The sequence below is a fragment of the Xiphias gladius genome, chromosome 19, assembly GCF_016859285.1.
Source record: "Xiphias gladius isolate SHS-SW01 ecotype Sanya breed wild chromosome 19, ASM1685928v1, whole genome shotgun sequence".
Classification (NCBI taxonomy): domain Eukaryota; kingdom Metazoa; phylum Chordata; class Actinopteri; order Istiophoriformes; family Xiphiidae; genus Xiphias; species Xiphias gladius.
In genome coordinates this window covers 19,455,833-19,477,153 of record NC_053418.1, presented here as the reverse complement: position 1 = coordinate 19,477,153, position 21,321 = coordinate 19,455,833, and the positions used below count along the sequence as shown (strand labels likewise).

The 21,321-nt window shown below is 40.5% G+C and overlaps 1 protein-coding gene across 4 annotated transcripts in view; it reads right to left on the bottom strand.

The window, feature by feature from the left end:
- Positions 1-638: 638 nt before the first annotated feature.
- The window catches only part of LOC120804760 (phosphatidylethanolamine-binding protein 4), a 51,659-nt gene continuing 30,976 nt past the window's right edge, over positions 639-21,321 (bottom strand). For all 4 annotated transcript variants that reach the window (XM_040154353.1, XM_040154355.1, XM_040154354.1 and 1 more), the window contains 3 exons: positions 7,944-7,989; positions 7,082-7,198; positions 639-799 (listed from right to left, as the gene is read on the bottom strand). In XM_040154353.1, coding sequence (XP_040010287.1) covers positions 708-799; positions 7,082-7,198; positions 7,944-7,989 — 255 coding nt within the window. In that variant the 3' untranslated portion in view covers positions 639-707. The remainder of the gene's footprint in view (positions 800-7,081; positions 7,199-7,943; positions 7,990-21,321) is intronic.

The window sequence follows — 21,321 nt, the reverse complement described above, 5'->3', positions numbered from 1 at the left end:
TTAAACAAACACCAGACGGCCATCCGGCTGGTATGACAATATCACTTCTTAGATTTTGACAACCGCAGCTTTCCCTCCCTATATTATTAAAAAAAAAAAAAATCAATCAAGGACCTGAAAGTAGCTCATTGTTTCCAACTGAGGTGAGAGTGGTCAATGGAAATATGATAAACAATTACACAAACAGTAAGTTCCCTTCACCCAATACACAACAGGCCCTGCAGCCCCTCCCCCTGTCCTGTCACTCTGTAGAGTATTTTGGTTCAAGTTCCACTGCAGCATCCGGCTGTGTTGCGGTCTCGGTTTCACCTCCACTTCCTTTTTTTGGCCCTGACGTGTTTCCGCCCCTGAATTAGAATCAACTCTTTCCACACTGAATTGTGATATCAGGCCGTCTTCCTTCTCTTGTCAACAGTGTTTGGAAACTAATAAGAAATCCCCGGTGAGGTCAAAATCTATCTCCCAAATCCTTTGCTCCAGACCACGTGACAGAGATACAGGGCAACATCAAAAACCTAGCAGCTGGTGTAACACAAAGAGGAAATCTCTTTCTAGCTCACTGATAAGATAGAGGCAAAGAGGCCTGACCTGTTGCAAGCTTTGAAGAACTGATGCTGATTAATTCAGGAAAGTGGGGAAACTTTATTTTATATTATTGAACTGACAGATTCTTCCACCACAGCATCTTTCCAGTGTCTGAGCATTCTTCAGTCTTTGTAGTTTTGCGTGAGAAACTGCAGAGTGGCCACAGGCTCTCCCAGATCAAACCTTGTGACGAAGGCCTGAAGATCCCATTTACCTGTGGCAGCAGGGTGACACAGACACAGATATTTCTTAGTATTTACAGATTTTTGAAGGAGAAATGTACTTAAAATGCAGGTTTGTTTTCAGTCTGATACAAGATTGTATTGCAGATAATCCAAAATAAGTTGAAGCATTTAAACCTCACAAGTTTATTAGACAACATGTTTTTATCCTCACAATATCCCACATAAATTTAGTCCAGTCTAAGCGCAGTCTCTGGTGCATTTCAAGAGCATTTCTCATGACCGCTCCGTCCATGTTTAAGGGATCTGAGGCCTAACTGAGCAGCACATGGCTCTGGGATGTGAGTCACTGAGAACAGCACTGCTGAAAATAAAACATGTTGCTGTAATGATGGAGGTGGGAACACAAGGACGTATTGGCAAGAAGATATGATTCAATCGCCTGGACTGTTTTTTTTTTCTTCCCTCCCCTTTTAAACAAACACCAGACGGCCATCCGGCTGGTATGACAATATCACTTCTTAGATTTTGACAACCGCAGCTTTCCCTCCCTATATTAAAAAAAAAAAAAAAAAAAAGACAAATTCACAATTATTATTCCAAAGCAACAAAATCATGTGTGCTTTAAACCTGCAAACTTCAACAGATTATACAAAGAAACGAGTGTCCGTCTGTCTGTGTCCTCACGTTTGGGTGTGCATAAGACAATGCCTTGCTTGGTAATCCAGGGAATCGCTGACATTCTGGTATTTCCGTATGTGGAGTAATTACATAAACAGCTGCTCAAGAATAGCGTAGGAAAGTTAATCTTTTGAAAAGAAAGCCAACTATTGAAATGGTCCAAATCTGTAGAGAGAATGGTCTCACAGTTGGGGTCGAATCTGACTATGCCTGGATAGAAACATTACTGCCTTAGATCTCTTGGTGCAGCTGCTTTACAGTCCTTCGCTGTCTCTGTTTTCACCATCAGGGAGCCACATTTTGTATCTTGGAGGAGATCTGGGAGAAGAAATACACTTAACTGGTGCCACGCACATCAAGTGCACTCACCTACCATCAGAAGGATTCACTTACATTTCAGACAAAATGACTTATTCAAGGCTGTGATTTCAGGCTTTTTAAAGAATATATTATTGTATTTAACTCCTCTCAAGTCTTTAAGCAGATTATTTATTTGTAAGTGTTCAACTGGAAAAGTTTAAAACATAAAATGAAAAGAACTACCAAATTATTAGTCAAGCAACTCGTGCAGCCTTCCTGATCCTCCCTACATGTTTAGCTTATGAGAGTTATACCTCAGTGTCTCTGGGTTTGCCATGAGGTCAGGTCAGGTTTTGAGCTCAGCTGGGGAAGATGATGAATAATAACTGGGAGATGAGCAGATGAGTACCTGAACCTCGCCAGGTCCTTTATTTGACGGAGGATTGCCTACAGAAAGGGCCCCAATAATCAAGTGAGGGCAATGGAGTCAAGTGACCTGTCTGTATGATATGGCATGGCCTGGTGGCCCCTCTGGCCTGTGCTTTAGTGGCAGATAATGCACCGCCTCTGCAGATCCCAGAATCTCCTGCATGTCCAGAACAAGGTCCCTCACCCCTCAGAGGCTGTGCTATAAAGGAAGCTGCGGGGTGAGGCAGCTGGGGGACAACAAACGTTACACTGAATATTGGGATATAGTGCCTTAGTCATGTGGCAAATTCTACTCTCATGACAGTCATGTGTATATTCTCAGACTTTCTCTTTCCCTTTTCATGGGGAGAACCTGCCTTACAATAGTGCTAGGAAACATTTCCTCTAATGGAAAATGTCACGCCGAAGATCATTTTATTGTAGAATAATGATCAAACGAAGAGTCAAAACCAGGCGCTGCTTGTAAGGCTTTACACACATAATCCTGTCTAAAGCTGTGCAATCATTGGGCACAATCCAAGATGAGGCAAATTCACAATATCTGGTGCTATCACGCTTGCTGGTACCCTGCAAATGCCTAGACTTACAAGTGACCTTAAAATAGGCTGGTGTCTGTTTGTAGTGCAGAGACGTGTTTCCACCTCTCCCATCTGCCTGCTCATGGAAAGGACAGATAGTGTGGGACCTGAGGGCGATGTTAAAGTCTTCCTGCCTCCCCTTTCGTTTCCACCTTGCTTCTCTGTCTGGGTATGGCAGGAAGATCAGGACTGCTGTGAGGTGACACAGAACTGCTACATTTAGTGGTGTGGGTGGTGTCCCTGTTAAACCTCTTATAGTGTCTCAGAAATGCTCAAAACCAAGTGATCCTGTTCATTGCAGCAGAGTAACAGCAGCCATATCAGGCTAAAACCTCCCTGAGCTTCTTAAATAAGAGTCATAGTAATACTAATGCACTCCTAATTTCATGAGGGGGAAATTCTTAGCGGCCGTCAGAGGTCAGGGGTTACAGGGGCCACAGAACAGTGCTTCGGAGATGCTTCAGTAAGGCAGACGCCTGCTGTGGAGGGACCTGGGTCGAAGAACAGTGTCTCGCTGTTTGGCTGCCGATCTCAGCTGACAGACTGCTGTCAATATAGCAGCCTACATTGTTACCGAATGCTGTGGCCTTGCCGGAGACTCCATAGTCAATCTTAATGGGATATGTCATACATTGAATTATATTTGGTTAGTATTCTTCACCTGTCACATTGCAGGAAAAATGTTTTGTATTTGTTCTTCATTTTCCTTGGAATGCTTGTCCTGGTCAATTACAAGGATTACACACTGATTAAGGGCTGCAACTAGGCTTTCCACTAACGACTATTTTAATTGTCGATTAATTTGCACATGATTTATATTTATCTGTCTATAAAACATCAAATAAATACTGAAAAATGTTAAATCCACTTTTCCAGTGTTGAAGATGATGTCTTCAGATGTCTTGTTTTGTCAAAGATCTAAAATACCGTTTACAGTGACATAAAACAGATAAAAGCATCACGGTTTCCTACAGTCCAAGGTAACATCATCAAATTCCTTGTTTTATCTGATGAATAGCACAAAACGCAAAGATTGTTACTGTATAACCACACATGAGAAAGAAAAGCAGCAATTCTTTACCCCTGAGAAGCTGGAATTATGGAATATTTGACCTTTGCTTATAAAAATGACGTAAATTAATAATTGGTTATTTTCCGGTCGATCAACTAATCGATTGATCAACTTGTTTCAGCTCTACTTTGATGACTAATTTCATCAATGACTTCTAACAATACTATGAACCTGAGTGAGTGAAGTTGAAGACAAATCCCAAAACTTTTGCCCTAAACCCGTGTCTGTTGAAGAAAAAATAAACCACATCCAGCCAAAATTAAAAAAACGTCGCAGTGTTCCTTTAAGGCAGCTGACTCCTGGCTGAAACTCAGGCCTGCTGTAGCAACCAAATCCTGGCTCTCTTGACTCCACGCAGCTCTGATTAATGGTAGAGGCTGTGGGTGGGTGGTAGACATGGATCTGCCCATTACCACACTGCAACATTGCAAATGGCTTCAATTACTGTGGAGTGTGCTGAGCTGGCAGTAGGTGCTCTAGGAGGCAAGATGAGCAACGTGCACCATCCAGCAGCTAACTCCACTGTGATCCATTCACTCACACAACGTGATCGTCACATACATCCTCTCCCTTGTAATTTACAAAGAAAAAATAAAAGAAAAAAATGGGCAAGATAGATGATTTTCATCAATTTTTCATTTTCATCTTTCACTTTATTTCTTAGCCGATAATCCTGATGGAGTTCTTCTTGTTTTCATCAAATTTTTGTTTCTGATCAGTCTACAGTATCTGTTGAGATCCCAGTCAGGAGACAGAGGGCTGGATATGGGAACAGTGTATTTGCAAACCACCTTGTAGGCTGAAACAACACTAGATGGCCTCTCTCAAGGCCCTCCCGGCATTGTAACACTGTTTCCCTTGACAAACTGACTTGGTGGCACTAAACAGTAGCAGGACATATTGAGGGCTTGCCAAGTGGCTGACAAGTATCACGAGGGCCAGTGTGCCCACGCTTGCCCCCCACCCTGGCACAGGGACAGCCTCCATTCAGGGACAGCCTTCCTGAGCCAGAGCATTGGGGATTCCCTATGATCACGCCCCTGTGCCCGGTGCCAAGAGCGCAGCCCCCCTGTAGTTCCTTGTGTAACAAACCAGCTGTCTCCATCAGTTCACTGACCCACATTCATAACCTTAACACAGGAGGCACAGCAGACTCCCACGGTTCCTCACAACAGCCCTGCTCCACCTCTCATTGTTCACCCCCTTTATTACTTAAGTGATGGTCAGAGATGAAAAGAAAAAAGACGACAAATTTGCGATAAAATTGAGTCAATGACTGCGCTACTGGAAGTGGAAAATGATCATTAGGAGTCTCCCACCCACGACTAAATGCTCTCCCTTCACAAATCACATCAATTAATGTCATGGGCTATGAAAAATGCTCTCTGTGTCATACCACATGGAGGGAGGACAGACGCTAATAAGTGAACATACTTAACGGAGGAGGTGGGGAGACATGGGATTCCCTCTGTTCCTCTTGCCTGTGCGGGAATACCGTGCTCATGGCCAAGTTGAGACCAATAATAATACAGCAGGTACAACACTGAATTGCGCCAAACCAATAATGTGTGTAAAATCGAATATTTTTCTATTCATAAACCATGATCAGGCTTTCATTCTTAATATGTCACACAGTATCTAGTTCCATTACCCTCTTTACAAGGGCAGTTATCCTCTCCAGAATTGACCCATCCAATGAAACATCTGATTATCCAAGAGCGAATTTCTTAATTTCATTTCCCTTGAATGGAGAGAACAGTTAGCAGGAGAGAGGAAGCACTACAGCGGGAGTTTAAGTCATCCAGTAGATTAAGGATGGGTGGATCCACTCAGTTCAATCGCTTCATAATGTGGGGGAAACTACTGTATTTGAGCTGGTAGCAGAAAATTAGTATGCTCCAGTTTATTTTGCACAAAAAGTACATAAAAATATTCTAAATAGCAGGTTATTATTCATGCTATTATTTCTTCAGCTTAACCAGTTCTGACACCTTGAATACCCTAACAATGTGATAAGAGTTCATCTCAACCTCCCCAATTGTGAGTTCGGATACGAAAAATACTCCAAAGTACATCTCTTTTGACATTTCTTTTTCCAGAGGTTTCAACATCAAACAGACCTCAGCCTAATGTGCCTGGATTGTTTGCTGACATAGCTGTCAAAACTTCAAACAGTAAAGACTGGCAGCTCCACTCATTCACGGCCGCAGTGCTTGAAGTCTCAAAACGCCCTGATCTCCCCTCAAATCACCGGTTGTGGCCCGAGTAGAACAGACAGACAGGCACGCCTCCTGTGAGGTATCGTACTGTACATCCAAGTGCAGTTTCCCACCTTCAAGAGACTTTTCTTCGGGGGGAGGAAACGTCAGAAAACCTGAAGTATAAACAAAACAATAACTCTGCTTTCTGCAAGACAAACATGGTTGTCTTTTGAGAGCCCAACTAAGGAAATGATCTGGTAATAATATCAGCAGTAATTTAAGATTAAAACTAAATTGTCTGTTCATGTCTATTGTCAAGGTTGATGAGAATTTCAGGTTTGGCACAGGTTAACAAGACGTGGTCAGGCAGACTGGTGCAGATACTGTATGTGTGTGAGCCAACAATACTTGTCTTGACCCTGCAGGCATTAACACTGCAGCAGACTTACTCACTAACCTCGTTAACATTTCCCTTGTCAAGTGCAAGCACTTTGAGAAACTGATTTTCTTGAAGCAACTCAAAATGCCTCGATTAAATGCTCATAAGACCAAACAGCCACAGAAAAAAATCTGGACTTAAAGATGGTTAGACAGTGTCTGGCTGCAGTGTCTTGGGACGTTCTATAATAAATAAAGTCACTAATAATAGCCGCTTCAGTCGTGTCACTGATACATTAGTTGAAACCTAATATGGTAAAATTTCATCCTAAATAAGCTCACTCAAACAAATGAAACTAGTGTTGTAAAGTGACACAACTTCCTACTATATATAAGGAAGTAGAATAATCCTCCAGCTAATTCTTACAAAAATACCTGCAGCAGCCTATAAAGGTTCTTAAAACACAAAACCTATTACCACAAAAATCCTATAAAGTGTTTAATTTGAGAGAAAATGCTTAGGCCTCGAGTTTCAATGCCTCGGTGTAATCTTTCTATTGCTGATTCAACAACTAACTGTCTGCAGTTGTGTTGATCAGTGCTGGTATATGATAGATGATCCGGCAGTCACCAAAAGGGGTCTGAACTCAGGGTAATGGTGAGTTGAGTCATTACCACGGGATGATTTTTCCTGCTTGGTGAGTGACACTGGCGCATCTGGAAGCTGCTCAAACAACATGAACTGGTAGCGATGAAAACCAGACTTCTGTGGCGGGGTCGGTGGATAATAGTCTGCATGGACAAACAAAGAATCAGAATCAGGAGAGCTGAGACTGGTGAATGAGAGGCTATTACATAGCATTACATATGATTATCACAATGATGCAAGTAAAATCGTATGGTGGGCTAAATCTTTGATATCCAATTCTTTTCATTCTACAAGGTTTCTAAACATTTACGACTCAAAACCCTGTCGTGCATCTGGATTATTTTTTAGATTACAATAAACCAAGGGAAACCATAGATGTATAAAATTGTAACCCTGATTTCCTAGCATTCCTCCGTCACTCTGGGTTGTGGGATGAATCTTCTTTAATCAACACCAACACCGCAAGACAGTAAGAACACCCAACGTCACTCTTTCAGAGTTCACATCTGGGCTCGACTCTACTGTTGCACTTGTTAATACCCGTTACATTCACAAATGTCTGCTGCAAAACAATAGCAGGTAGGAAGTAAAATTGCCCAGAGACAAGGGGTCATGATAACAATAACACAGTTAAGTTTAATTGCTGTAAGTGACAATGGAATAAAAACTATTGGATTTATAATAATTAAATGAATTCTGCAACAGTCTAAAATGATATTGTGGAATAATCCCAACTAAAAATATATAATGTACCACAGACCATTGTACATCCACATTCTACACAAAGTAAATAGGTCAGATATGCTTGTGTAATTAAAGTAAAGCAACATGTAATGAGTACAGTAACTAAGGTTACAAAATGAATGGTGAATTGAAAACCATACTTACCACTGAGGGTGGTTCCTTGTATCTGTCCTCTCTTGAGTGCATCTCCCTGTTAATTCAGACAGAGAGTCAGTCAGGCAAAGCCTTTGGGAGATTTTGAAGGATAACAGTTCACTTCTGCCCCAAACCTGACAGCTGTTTAGGAATGACCATAAAAACGAATAATTTGACAAGAAAGACAGCACAGCGGTCAGTCTTTGAATTAGCACCCACTGCACCAACTAGAGAGAGGATGGAGAGGCCATTTTATTCGCAAGCCAATTTTATTCCGAGCTAATTTTGTTATAGTCTAACCTGATGAATTTTGACTAAAGCAGACATATATTGTCACAGCAAGGGGATTTAGCAAATACAGACCCAATAAACATTGAAGTTTAAGTGATGATTGGGGAAAGATAATCATTTTTCCCTTGTAATTGAAAAAAACATTAAGATAAGCACCATTAGAGGGTTACATCAAAACCCTTGGTTAAAATATGTCAAAGTTAAATATATAAAAGATCTGTTACATAAATATTTAAAGATAAAGGGACTATCCCAGACAGACTGTCTAGGAATTGTCCATTCAGTGGATCTCCAGGTAGTAATTTTTGATATTATTAATGGCATATTTACTTCCTGTTGCTAGAAACAGATATCATGTAAACCGATGTGAAGCACAGATATTTTTCATTTTCTACTGTATATTTGTCACGTTAAACTCCCGCATCCTCAGGAAGCACACAGTCAGGGACTTCACACTGCAAATTGTGTACACAAGAATGTTTGTTTAATAGACTTGGCTGCTTACTGCAAGACGGCTGCATCCTTGAGTGGGAGGAAAATGACTAAATATCTCGTCTGTGAAATGGCCCAAAACCCACTTGAGGTAAGCATGGAAGTCCCCATCACAGGCATCAAATATCTGGTCTCAGCACCTATTCCTGTCCTTTTTTCTCCACACACAGGCTCCCCCCACAGGGTGACAAAGGTACTGTGTTACTGGACAGCATACAAAGACAAAAGACGTGGAGGACAGGGGACGGTTTTCTTATCTCCTTTGATCCTTAGGCAGAGATTTCAGTTTGCTGGATGATAGAACTAGATAAAATAAAGATTTTAGTTGGACGAACACATTAAGCTGTATTTCTTTTTAGGGAAATAGACTAAACAGCAACAGCAGCGTTTTGTAGAGTTTATTTTTCTTCATCTTGGAAAGGTAGAAACAAATTTTAGTCTCAGCAATTATGATCTCTTTTCAAAGGGGATAAACACAGTACACCGTTGGAAAGACAACTTGATCCCCTATATCAGTAACCTAATAAATAACTTCAGTATCAGTGTTTCTTGACAGGGAAGATTTCATTTCGTTTTCAAGATAAATGTGGAAGAGAGGATTAGGACACTGGACCAATGAACGTCTGACTGTTTTTTGAAAATACTGCACCTGTCACCTGGCAGTCGATAAAATGTGGTTTGGAGATGACATGGTACATTGTGCCAGTTAAAATTTTACAACTCTATAGTCATAAGCACGTCGTGTGTCTGTAATCCTATGCCAGGATAACTGAGATGCACTTAAAAACTTTGAAACGATACATTTATTAATGTAGCACCAGTCTTTACACAGTCTGATACAATTCAGAAGATTAATTTCAACTGTGAGTATCTTCATCCACTGATCAGTGAGAAAAAAAAGCTTTATTTAGAAATAGCAAGAGTCCTGCAGCCTGCAGGATCCAAACCTATTGCCATAGCAACAGGTAGTCAACATTTGAGTGTGCAACATTTTCCCACATCTTAATGCTCGCTTCTCACTCACTCTTCATGGCACCCTGTACCCTTTTAATTTCATTATAATACACAGTGGAAAAACAACAGCAAATTAATGCAATATTGAAATTCCGCCAAGTCAATGATATGCAGAACTCACATAGAATCACATATATTAATAAACACAAGATATCATAATCTTAAAAATAAACTGATTTTGTGGTTATAGTGGTTTATCTATTCCAGAGCAGAGCTGGTATTACAGTAGTTGTGTGACAGGACAGGACAGTTTTGAGGCTGCTGACTCTTGATGTTCACTGGGGAGTGAAGGACTTGCTCACACTAATCTACCCGACATTCTCACATGGTGGGCGGGCTCCCTCAGGGACCCTGATATGGAGGTGGGGCACAGAGCGTGTAAAGTTCTGACCACTAAATGACTGACAGCTGCTCGCCTCGTTAATTGTGTTTATTAAGAAAGGTTCAGCTCAAAGTAGCCTATGGGTTTTCATATGTGCATCACTTTTTTACACTTGCATAGTTTTTAATTAATGTTAATTTGTATGGCTATGGCATGTATGTAGGCATAATGATGCATACCAAACTGTATTTGTCAGGCTTGAATTCGACACAGTTCCCCCTAATGTCTCTCAACACAGCTGAATGATTTTCTTGTTAGCCCTACCCATGCAAAATTCATATAGTCATATAGTCTATTACAGCTTTTTTAAGGGGGAATCAAAAACCACATAGTGCACTGATGAAGTTTATCCTCAATCAATGATCCCCTCAGATACAATGATACTCTGAGCTCAGGGTTAGACAGGTTAACAGCGTTGAGACTTTGCACCTCAGACACGGTAAAGCGCCTCAATAAAAATAAGAACATTATGGACTTTATACACCATGCATAACTATGTTAAAGCCAAAAAGTGTTGTGCGAAATTCCTTAATACATTTATAAATAATAGGTAACAAATGTATAATGATACATTATGGTTTAGATGACAATCTGATGTGAAGCAAGTGTGCTGTTTCCTTGTTACTTCCCATATACTTTATTGTCCAGTATGATATACTATGGTGCCCTAACATCGTATATCTCTTTAGCAAAATATCAAACTTCTTCAAACATATACACATATACACAGAGAGTAAACAGTATAACTCTTTTGCTGTAAAACATCTATGTTCACCAACTATAAACAGTTATATTTTTGGATTGTCTGTGCTGACCTGAAGCTGAAGATAAAAGTTACATTACATAATGCAGATGTCAGAGAAACCAGTAGTTTGGACTACTGTTGTGTAGTATGTGTTTACTCATAAGCCAAATGAGAAGCATGCAGCTAATTCATCCAAAACAAAACAATGAACATATTGATCCACTCACATTAGTTGTTTCTGTAAACATTTTTTTTTATTTGAGACACTGAGTAGAAAAGCAGCAGAATATTAAAATGAGTAAAACCCAACAGAGTACTCACAGCCACTGTGTCGGTGTTTAAGCTGTTGAAAATTTGCAAGTTATGTCATTTCAACGGTTGAAAGTTGCAAAAGACTAGGAATGGCTTCATTATCTATGCAGTTACCAAGGAACACACTATCAGAGTTTCTCTATAAATATTTTCTCATATAGGCATTACATTTTAAATACATGTTCAGAAGTATCATACGTCACATAATTTCTTCTATGTTCAATCATTCATTGAAGTGACTATATACAATAACACCTAACTTTTTGGCCATTTGGACTGTTCTGCACACATCTTTAAGGAATATTCGTACCAAAAGCACATATTTTCAAGAGCTGTGAAAGATATTTGCTCTTTAAACTCTTCTTATGTGACAAAACTTTTATAAAACTCTCACACTACAGAGTATTGAAGTATTGTTTAGAAGTATTGTATCAGTTCATATTGAAGTAAATGATAATACCAGGGTCACATTATAAAAATCTGCCAATAAGAAGACAGAGAACAGTTCAGCTGTTTAAAGCACTGTTGTAATGACATAAATACTATAATTACTGACTTTACTGACCCTTGTGCAAAGTATTAATTTGAATAAATGTACTATAAGTCATGTGACTGCAAACTGTCATTAAGCATGACAACATGGACATTTTGTGATCATCAGAAAGTGTTTGGACAAAAATACAAATCATTTAATGCAATGATACCATCAAGAAACTAAAGAAACACGTTTACTGGGGGACAAGTCAAACCATTCTTTCAAACCCCAATGAAACAAACAGAGAATGAAATAAATTATCTTGATTAAGTTAATGTAGATTTATTCCAGAGTTATTTAGTCAGACAAAATGTGACTGCACTTTGCATCGTCATACAAGGGGAATACCCATTCTTGTAGGTGTGACAGCCAATCACACACTGAGCAATGTGGGAGAAACAGAAACTAACAGAGATATAAACACTGAAAGCATCAATATGGCTGTTTATTATTTTGCATATTTAGCGGAAAAGAGTAATACTCACTTTGGCCTGTTACTAATAAAACTTGGAAGCATAAAGGTATTTAAATCTTTCAACTGGAGGGCATTACTTCATATATAATAGCCCATAAACCAGTGAGCAGTGAACAGGAGTGGGAGAAAGGGCAACAGGGTAGGGGGCCTGAATTTTTTCACAACAGGAATCATGCTCACATGAAAAAGACAGAGTCTCTACAAGCTGTTGTATAGCCAATCCTGACCTCTGATCTGCCTGTGGAGGGCAGTAAAGGAAAACAGCATTGCCCTTTTAAACACAAAAATTACCATAGGAAGACCTTATTAAACAGATCATCCATCACTTGTTTCTAAATGTTAAAGAAACAATTTTCACAAAAGATTTTTCTCAAGTTTGTCTCTGCTCTGTTTAGACGTAGGAGCCAGTTACCCCTTTAGATACCTGATCTAACTAATGTGAGTGTGTTACGGACACTTCATCCTGCCTCTCCCTGCTGTTCATCGTAGCCCAACATGCCTTCATGTTGTACTGACTCTATCTCACACTCTGACTCAGACAAAAGCAGAAAGGATCCCAAACAACCTACACGTTATGAGCAGTGAATAATTCTGAAAATCTGGAAAAAGCTATGCAGCAGAGCCTTTTCTGTGGGTCATGCAATAGCCTGACACTGCAACCACCGATATTCAGCATGACAACTCTGCCTCTCTGTTCTAAGTGAAACACAACCAAGGCTGATCCAGAACCACTGTGTTGGCTTTCGGCAGCTCCCGTTCAGGGTTGCCACAGTACATCACCATCTGCACATGTGATTTGGCATGGCCCCTCCGCTGATCCAGACTATTCAGTTCAGCACTGTTATTCCCATCATGAAGCCCTTGAAAAAGATAACTGATGGGACACTGATGCAACTCCTGGGGAAAGTGCAGGCATCTCCAGGGTACACTTAATCAATGTTTGAAATTAAGCTTCATACTATATATGAATTGTTAACTTTTCTAGGTCTTAGAGGAGAAGATGAGCAGTGTGTTTGTATAATGTGTCTACATAACTTCCGCTAGGAATCCTCTGACAAGAGCCAATAGGTAGGAGTCTGTGAGGAGGTGGTGGGTGGGTGCAGGGGTGCGGTTTCACCAGGAATACCCACTTGCCCAACAACCCTTCTCCTTCTCTGTGTGGGTGAGTGCTTCCCTTTGTCAGCAAGAGTTACTCATGCACCTACTTGTGCATCCACCGCTTCCCTCCCCCTCCCTTGCACACCCTGTAAACCCACACCTACGACAATCAGCACCCACGTCCTTCTAATGCAGTTCTGAGAGCATCATTCTCCCTTTTACTTGCAGTCAGGCTAACAGACGGGGAGAGAGAGCATGACAGATGGTGTTCACAGCTCTATTTCTGAGGCTGGACTTGTACCGCCACAGCCCCCCCACCCCCATCCCCCCCGCCTATTCCACTCAAGCCAAGTGCTTATGACTGCCTCCTCATCTTCGCCTCAGTAATCAGCCCATTCATTTGCAGGGTTATTGTGAATTAAAAGTCTGTGTCTCGCAAGGAACCTCACCGTTTACAGGTTAAACACAGTTTTTCTTTCAGAGTGGAAGAGAAAATTTACATTACTGCTAGACTGGGGGACTTAGTTATGTTGATGAAGGTAAAACACAGAACTTCTCTCCTTAACAACCTTATTTCTTCTCTCCAAATAATGCTGGAAAATGAAGATTTTAGATTAATCTGCCACTTCTGCATTTAAACTGACAAAGGGTGACAAGACTCTCATACAAGTTCTTCCTCCCCCAACACAAAAGAAACCAGTATGATCACCTGACTTTTGACTTTAGTTACACAGTAGTCAACAATTCTCTGGGCTACCACTCATCATTCAACCACCAGTCCCCGCAGGGCAATGTCTCTGCTGACCTTCAGAAGAGGCTAAAGGAGGACATAATTAGGCAAGTTGATACATGATTGTGGGATTTGGTGGTCAGAAAGAATCCAGACACTGAGCAAGGAATTCCACAGCCACACTCTGTGAGCTCCTGTGAGTATTTAGCTCTTGTAGTCACATGGGGCGCAGAGCACAGATGACACACCATTTAGGATTCTTTACTGGTCTTTAAGGCTCCTTCCAAACGCAGTCTCTCCTACACTTCCAGCTGGCCTTGGAGCATGAAATCTTACCGATGGTGGTCAAGGAGTCTCTGTGGAGACAACCCGCATGGTCAAAGACTTCCTAGAGTTGCTTTTTTGCTTTTATTGAAGAATGGCTCCATCTTTTCAACTGCACTGCAAACCGGAGGTATGCCTTATTCCTCTACTGAAACCTCTCTGGTGCTACTCAAAAGCTAGTCAGTGGCCTATGCAGGTCATAGTTAGCTAGGACCAGCTACTTTCTGCCTCTCAGGTATATCAAGGTGGCACCAAAATAGACCTCGGCAAAGCTCAGTGCTGCACGAACTGGGAGGAATGCCAGCCTTTATTTTATAACGAACAAGCTTTACTTCTTGGCTGAGCAGCTGGTAGATGGCCATGAATGGTGATGCTGCTGTGTATGCCAGTTGTAGCATATGGAAGGTATGTTTTTTTTGTCCTGTAGTGATGTGTGAAGTAGTTACTCCCCACTCTCCCACTCACATCACAACACAGAACATATAAGAATAACTATAAACTTAATAAATTACATCAGTTAACACATTACATACATACTAATGTATTGGTTAAATTCCAAATTTCAATAAAATATGAACAAATTTTTTTTTTTTTCCAATTTAAAATAAAATAATATATAATAAACAAAAAAAAGCAGATATTACTGACCCCTATTAAGTCATTTAACAGCCATATAATCATTGTTTTCTTGAGTCTCTTTTTTGAGCCTGTGTTGTGTAAAAACCTAATAGGCTTGAGTCTGGGGTGAATAGTTGGTAGAGAAACCTAATGGTGATCAGCTGAGCAGACTGGATTGGCTCAGCAGGACAGGCTGAAAGCCAGTGGGGGAGTCACCCTTGATCTGCATCAGTGCATCAACAAATTAACCCACTTAACTATAGCCTGCTGGACTAATGGCTTTAGTAAAGAAACTCATTTGACTTTGGTAATGAACTGAGTTGGAAACATAAACAGTCCAGTTATTAAGTGAACTCCAGCCATCACTGGCATCACCCGACACACTGTGATGTACCAAACCTACACTCCTTTGGTCATGCTCATTAGTAAGAAAGCACACTATTACACAAATCACTGACTTAAGAAACTAGCCACCCAAACTCATTATCACATCCATCTATTCAGTCTAATTTGCATACATTACAAATTCACCTTGACACAGTGGCTGTGCCGGGCTGGTCATCTCATTCTCACGGAGCAGATTGGGCCTAACAGGGAAGAGTACAGGCCAAAGTGAGAGCGTTTTAATAAGCTAATTTCATCTAACCTGGGTGCTGCTTCCCTTCCAGCTAGTGCGTGTGTGTGTGTGTGTGTGTGTGTATGTGTGTGTTTGTGAGTATGGGTGCTGATGAGTCTGTACTTTAGTATTGGTGAGGGAAGCCCAAGCCTGAGTTCCCAAGGTAACAGTCTGTTTGAGTGGGGGCTGGCTGACTCATTTGAAGGGAATCCTGGAACCTGAACAAGACTGCCCACTCGCCCCACCCCCAGCTTCATCAGCACAAGCAAACAAGGCACTGACATGTCCCCATATAGGGCTTCCCACTGACGGGGGTGGCACTGGAAAATCCCAGCCTGAGCTTGCCTACAAGTAGCATCAGAAGACACGCACACACAAACATGAGGCCTCCATGGAGATAGTAAATGGATAGATTATAATAGGGCTGGATGCCTACAAATACATCTAGGCACGTGCTAGATTTTGATTAACACATGAAGGGACGGGGGAGATGTAAGGGGGTGGGGGAGGAAGAAGAAGATTAAGCTTATTAAACAGTCAAAGGCATAGAATTAAAATAGTTTTGAGGTGTGAACAGTGACACAAAATAAATGAGTACTGAAACCTTGTGGGCCCGGGCACGGAGGAGGAGAAAAAGAAGTGAGAGTCAGAGGAGGAGGATGAAGGAGGAGTAGGAGTAGGTGGACAAGAGAACGAACTATTTGCCCACACAATTAATGTAATTATTAAGAAATTAAAAGAGATCAACAGGCGTGTAATTGACCACTTAATTAGTTCAAGGTCAGTTAGTTCTTTTGACTTTAGAAGGACAGTGAGCCAGCATGCAACAAGATGGGAACATTTTGGTAAAATATTCTAAAATTTTCAATAATTAATAAACTAATAAACAGCCACAAGTGTTTCCACACAGATTTGGCATAGTTTTCCCAATAAATAATAACAGTTTTATGTAAAATCAATCCAACGTTGTGTTATTCATAGAGAACCAAGGCAACATACCATTTAAAAGACCGAATAATAATTTTAGAAACAGTAAATTCTGGCCATCAAACAAAAACTGTATATGTATAATGAGTAATCCCTGCTGTTAAGAGTAGCCATTTGATTTGCTTCTGTCCACTGTTATGTCTGTTGATAACTCTATAGTTCATTCAGTGTCTTTAGTCATTAACAACTGAGAGCTGGTACAAAGGGATTTAAGAGGCAGCATTACTGTTTTGAATCGCCGGATGTTTAATTCTTCTATTATAATTGAGGTAGGAGCGAGACAGAGGTTATGTTAACTGCTGGAAACCTGTCCCACTTCACAAAAAGGTTAATGAACCTTACAAGTCCTATGGGAGATGGAGTATGCTGTTAATTTGACAAACGTGGGAAATAAATGCTTTTATGCTTTTATTGACGGTGACCAATAGCGGCCTTTGCTGGAATGAAAGGTTTTAGTCTTTTGGGTGCTTTGCTAGGAGGCAAAACAATAATGTGGAATGCATTTGTTGGAAGAAACTAAGTACATAATTGTTTGAATAGCAATTTCAGGCCAAAAAGCATCTTCATTATTAATTCCTACTTTTGGGGAACATATACTGTGCAAAATGTACAGTAACCTAATTCATGTTATGAAACAACTGTCTTTATTCTGAATACATTTGTGGGAATGAGGGATTTTAAAAAGCTGTGTTTTAAAATCTACATATTTTCACATTCCATTTTATGCACCGTAGGTCTGGGTTTCATTTTAACGGGGCACCAAGGGTTTAATATTCTGACAGCTGGAGATGAACAGTAACAGTGTCAGCGCTAACCTGAATTAGTCTGTGGGTTAGAGGGAATCATCGCAAAAGGTGGCTATGATAGATCTCATCAGGACAGAGGTTTTAGGCACAGGACCAACAATGTGTACAGTGTGCATGATTAAGAGATTAAACGGATAATCTCCTTCACATTCAAAGAGCCTGACGGAGGCAGAAATCTGGTTTCACAAAGATAGACTTTTACTACAGCTTAAATCTAACAAACAGTCAGAGTTCAGATAGACACCCAAGTTCATCAGTTGCTCAAAACTGTGTAGTTTTCGACAATCTCAAGCAAAAGTAACTTTCTGGTTAAATTGCAACTCTTTTCAATACAAAAACAGAAACCCTTATAGAAGAATTTAGAGGGCATTTTACAACAATACCTATACTGTACCATTCAGTGTATTTCCAAGCATCTGCAACATCTCCAATTTTGTCAGCAGGTGATATCAATGATTATTTTACCCCACAATCCTTATACCCTAATTTGTCATTGAATTGAAATCTCACCCTTTCCTGACCCATCTGCTGCCGCTATGGTGAAAAGATGGACACTTTTAAGCAGTGGTGGAATGTAACTAACTACATTTACTTAAACATTATTTTGAGGTCTGTGTGTTTCACTGGAGTTTTTCCATTTTCTGCTAATTTATGCTTTTTACTCCACTACGTTTATTTCTCAGTTATTGTTACCACTTAGTTTCAGGTTAAGATTCTTCAAATAAACATATAAATCATGATGAATTACTAAGGATTAAACTACCCAACAGTATATAAAGTTGTTAAAATTAACCCCAACCTCATCATGTACAATATTAAAATCCTTTTTACATGTGCGTGCATCTGTAGTAACATAGATGAATACTGTATAATAAATAATAATAAAGCTCCTATAAATACCCTTACTTTTGATACTTTAACTGCATTTGGCTGATTACACTATATTTTACTTTTATTTAAGTTTGAGTACAGGAGTTTTAATTATAACGGAGTATTTTACATTGTGGTATTGCTACTTTTATTTAAGTAAAGGATTTGAATACATCTTCTACCCACTGATTTTAGGTAACTAAAACTAGCAGATCAGAAAAGGTCAGTTTAAACATTTAGGTTAAGGAAAGAGTTTTTTTAAAGGTTAAAAGAAACCCAAGTTCACTTTTTGTAGAAGGACATGAACACGAGAAAAATTCAAACCCTTTTTTAACACTTGATTTTTGTTTTTCATATAGCAGCTTGAAAAACCCCACAATGCTGTCATTTTTCTGGAGGAGGCCATCTCAATTTGTCAGCAGGGGCAATTGCTACAATCAGCACATATCAGTCTTAGTGTTTGAGCCACTGTCTAACTGGCATTAGACTAGTCTAGGAGCCAAACTAAGACAGTCCTAACCTTACAGCTCCGTCTAACACTGTCCTAACCTCCTAGATCTGTATCATATGTCTTTGTGAAACTGGCCCCGGCCTTGTACTCTTTGACACCCTCTCTCTACCGAGCCAACTCGCTCTCTCTGTCTCTGTCTCGGTCTGTCTCCCAGCGATACTATGGGCACTGTTTCCAGTGCCTGTGTGCACAATGTTTGCCAGAGGAACACACAAGAATCCGAGCTCCACAATCCCTCTTAACCTTTGACCTTGGCTTATTGTTACCTGTGAGCAGCACTGTGGCAAACATGTTGTACAAGTACTGTACAGCCCTGCAAGCTGTTTGTGTTCTGCAAGTATGGAGGGCAGGGGAGGAGGGAAGGAAGAGAGGGAGCTATTTAATCCCCCCCAAAGGAACTCCCCTTTCAACCCGTATCGTGAACTCGCAGGCAAATCGCGTTGCTGGAAGGCACACCACACACACACTGCTGTCTTTTTAATTTCATCAGCTGAAAGAAATCTATACAGTGCTTTGGAATCCGACTAAGCTGCGGAGAGAAGTGAACTATACAGCACCCTGGAATGTAAACAGGTTTCACACCAACTGTAGCATAAAAATACCACATTGTAACAAACCTCTTGGCTATGATAATGGTCAATAGCACAGATCAGAGGTCTTAGTAGATTTCATGGTTGTTAGTCCTACAGCATATCAATAAGAACAAGTTGAACAAATCCCGAGAACAATTCAGATAAAATTATTCAAGTGTAACATGGACAGAATATTGGCTTCAACTGCACATATTGTATTGACAGTGGCTTTTCATTCGCCATTATGAAAAGCATTATCTTCTGAGAATATTAGGAACGCTGTCATTAAATCCCATGCAGTCATCTGCTTGGTTAGGAACAGATATGGGATGTAATCTGCACAGAATGGACTCATTCTCCTGTGCAGTGTTTGCAATTGTCAAGTACTCGCAGTATTCACAAAAACAGGCAGAATATTTATTTAATATCAGTAAAACAGAGCCAGACTCTGTTCTACGATTTCTATCTACATCGACAGATAATTGTCAAACTTCCATCACTAAGCCTTGGTATCTCTGATGTACTAAATATTTTTATATTGGTGGCAGATTCCAGCTTCACTGTTTCTGGTATGGGAGTGCAAACCATTTTATAATACACAATCGGAGCTGTCATACCAGTATTTGTTCATCATACAATCCACGCTGCAGTTTTCTAATCTTATAGTTTAGTATAACTTTTGGAAAACGAACAATCATAATCAGTATGTAGAGTTAGACAGGCCACTATAATATCTGCCAACTTTGCATTCAAAGCTGTCACACTTAATTATCATGCCAAAATACAAGAAAATACATTGGCTGCAGGAGGTCTTTTGTGAAGTCTTTGTTTTTGTGTACAATTAACTGGCAAGCATGCTATTTACTTAAGTAAGGGCTATTTTCGGTGAGCATAATTGTTGGTGAGTTGTTTTTATCAGCATGCCTCACTCCCCTTTACCGTACCCTATCAGGAGACACCCCTATGAGGAAGCGTTTTCCACAGCCACGGCCCCAGCAACCCCCCACTAACCCTGACATTTGTTCATTTACCCGCCCCTCTTTCCCTCCTTCTGGTTTCCATGTCTGCTTTTTTCCCCTTGTCCATGTCAGGGGGAACAGGTAGGCAGACTCCGGCAAGCCCCCCACCTGTACCCAGAAATGCACAAATTTGCACGTGGGGCCGACTGCCAGAGATCCTGCTTTACTGACTGAAGTGGATGGGGGTGGGGGGTGCGGGTATGACAAAGACGACAGCTTGTGTGGGGGAACATTGTCTGCGGTTGCGACTAGAAATCTTTTCAGGAAAAACAGGATTTTATACACAATGGTCGTGGGTGTGAAGAAAGGGGGCACATATTAAAAGAAGCGCCTTTATGTGTGCACAGCTACTGGTTTTTAAACTGCATTTGCATGGAGAAGGTCCAATCTGTTCTTTTTTTTTTCCTAGGCTATAGTGTGACAGACTGGATCAAAAAGGGCTTTCCAGGTTGTCCTTGTTTTCTTGGAGAGTAGTCGTGATATATCCAGGACAGTGTGCAGGGTAGAAATAAAGGTAGCGCACTAACACACGGTAGGCCTTCTTCCTTAAATAAAATAAATATGTAAGAGATATAATATGAATTTCTTTCACCCCGAAAAAGAAACTAAATCCATGTGATAAAATCAATAGGAAATTGGTTTCCTACAAATAACTATTAGGCAACATGTAAAAACTGTACTTTATGGATGATTATTCCCTTGCTGCCCAAACAGCATTCATAACTTCTGACAGGAAACCATAGCGGCTCATGTTCTTCATGCAGTGAAACCTCCTCAATCATCTCACCACGGCAACCACAGCAGGGAGGTCAGTTGTTATAGAGATGGCAAGAGGCTTGGTGGGTTATCAGCTGCAGTATTGTGTGTGTGTGTGTGTGTGTTTGTTGTATGTGGACGGGGGATGGAGCTGACAATTGAGCGGAGGATTCTTATGTAATTCTCCCTTTAGGTGGCGGAGAACAGTGAGAGCAGCAGCCCACACTGAAGAAG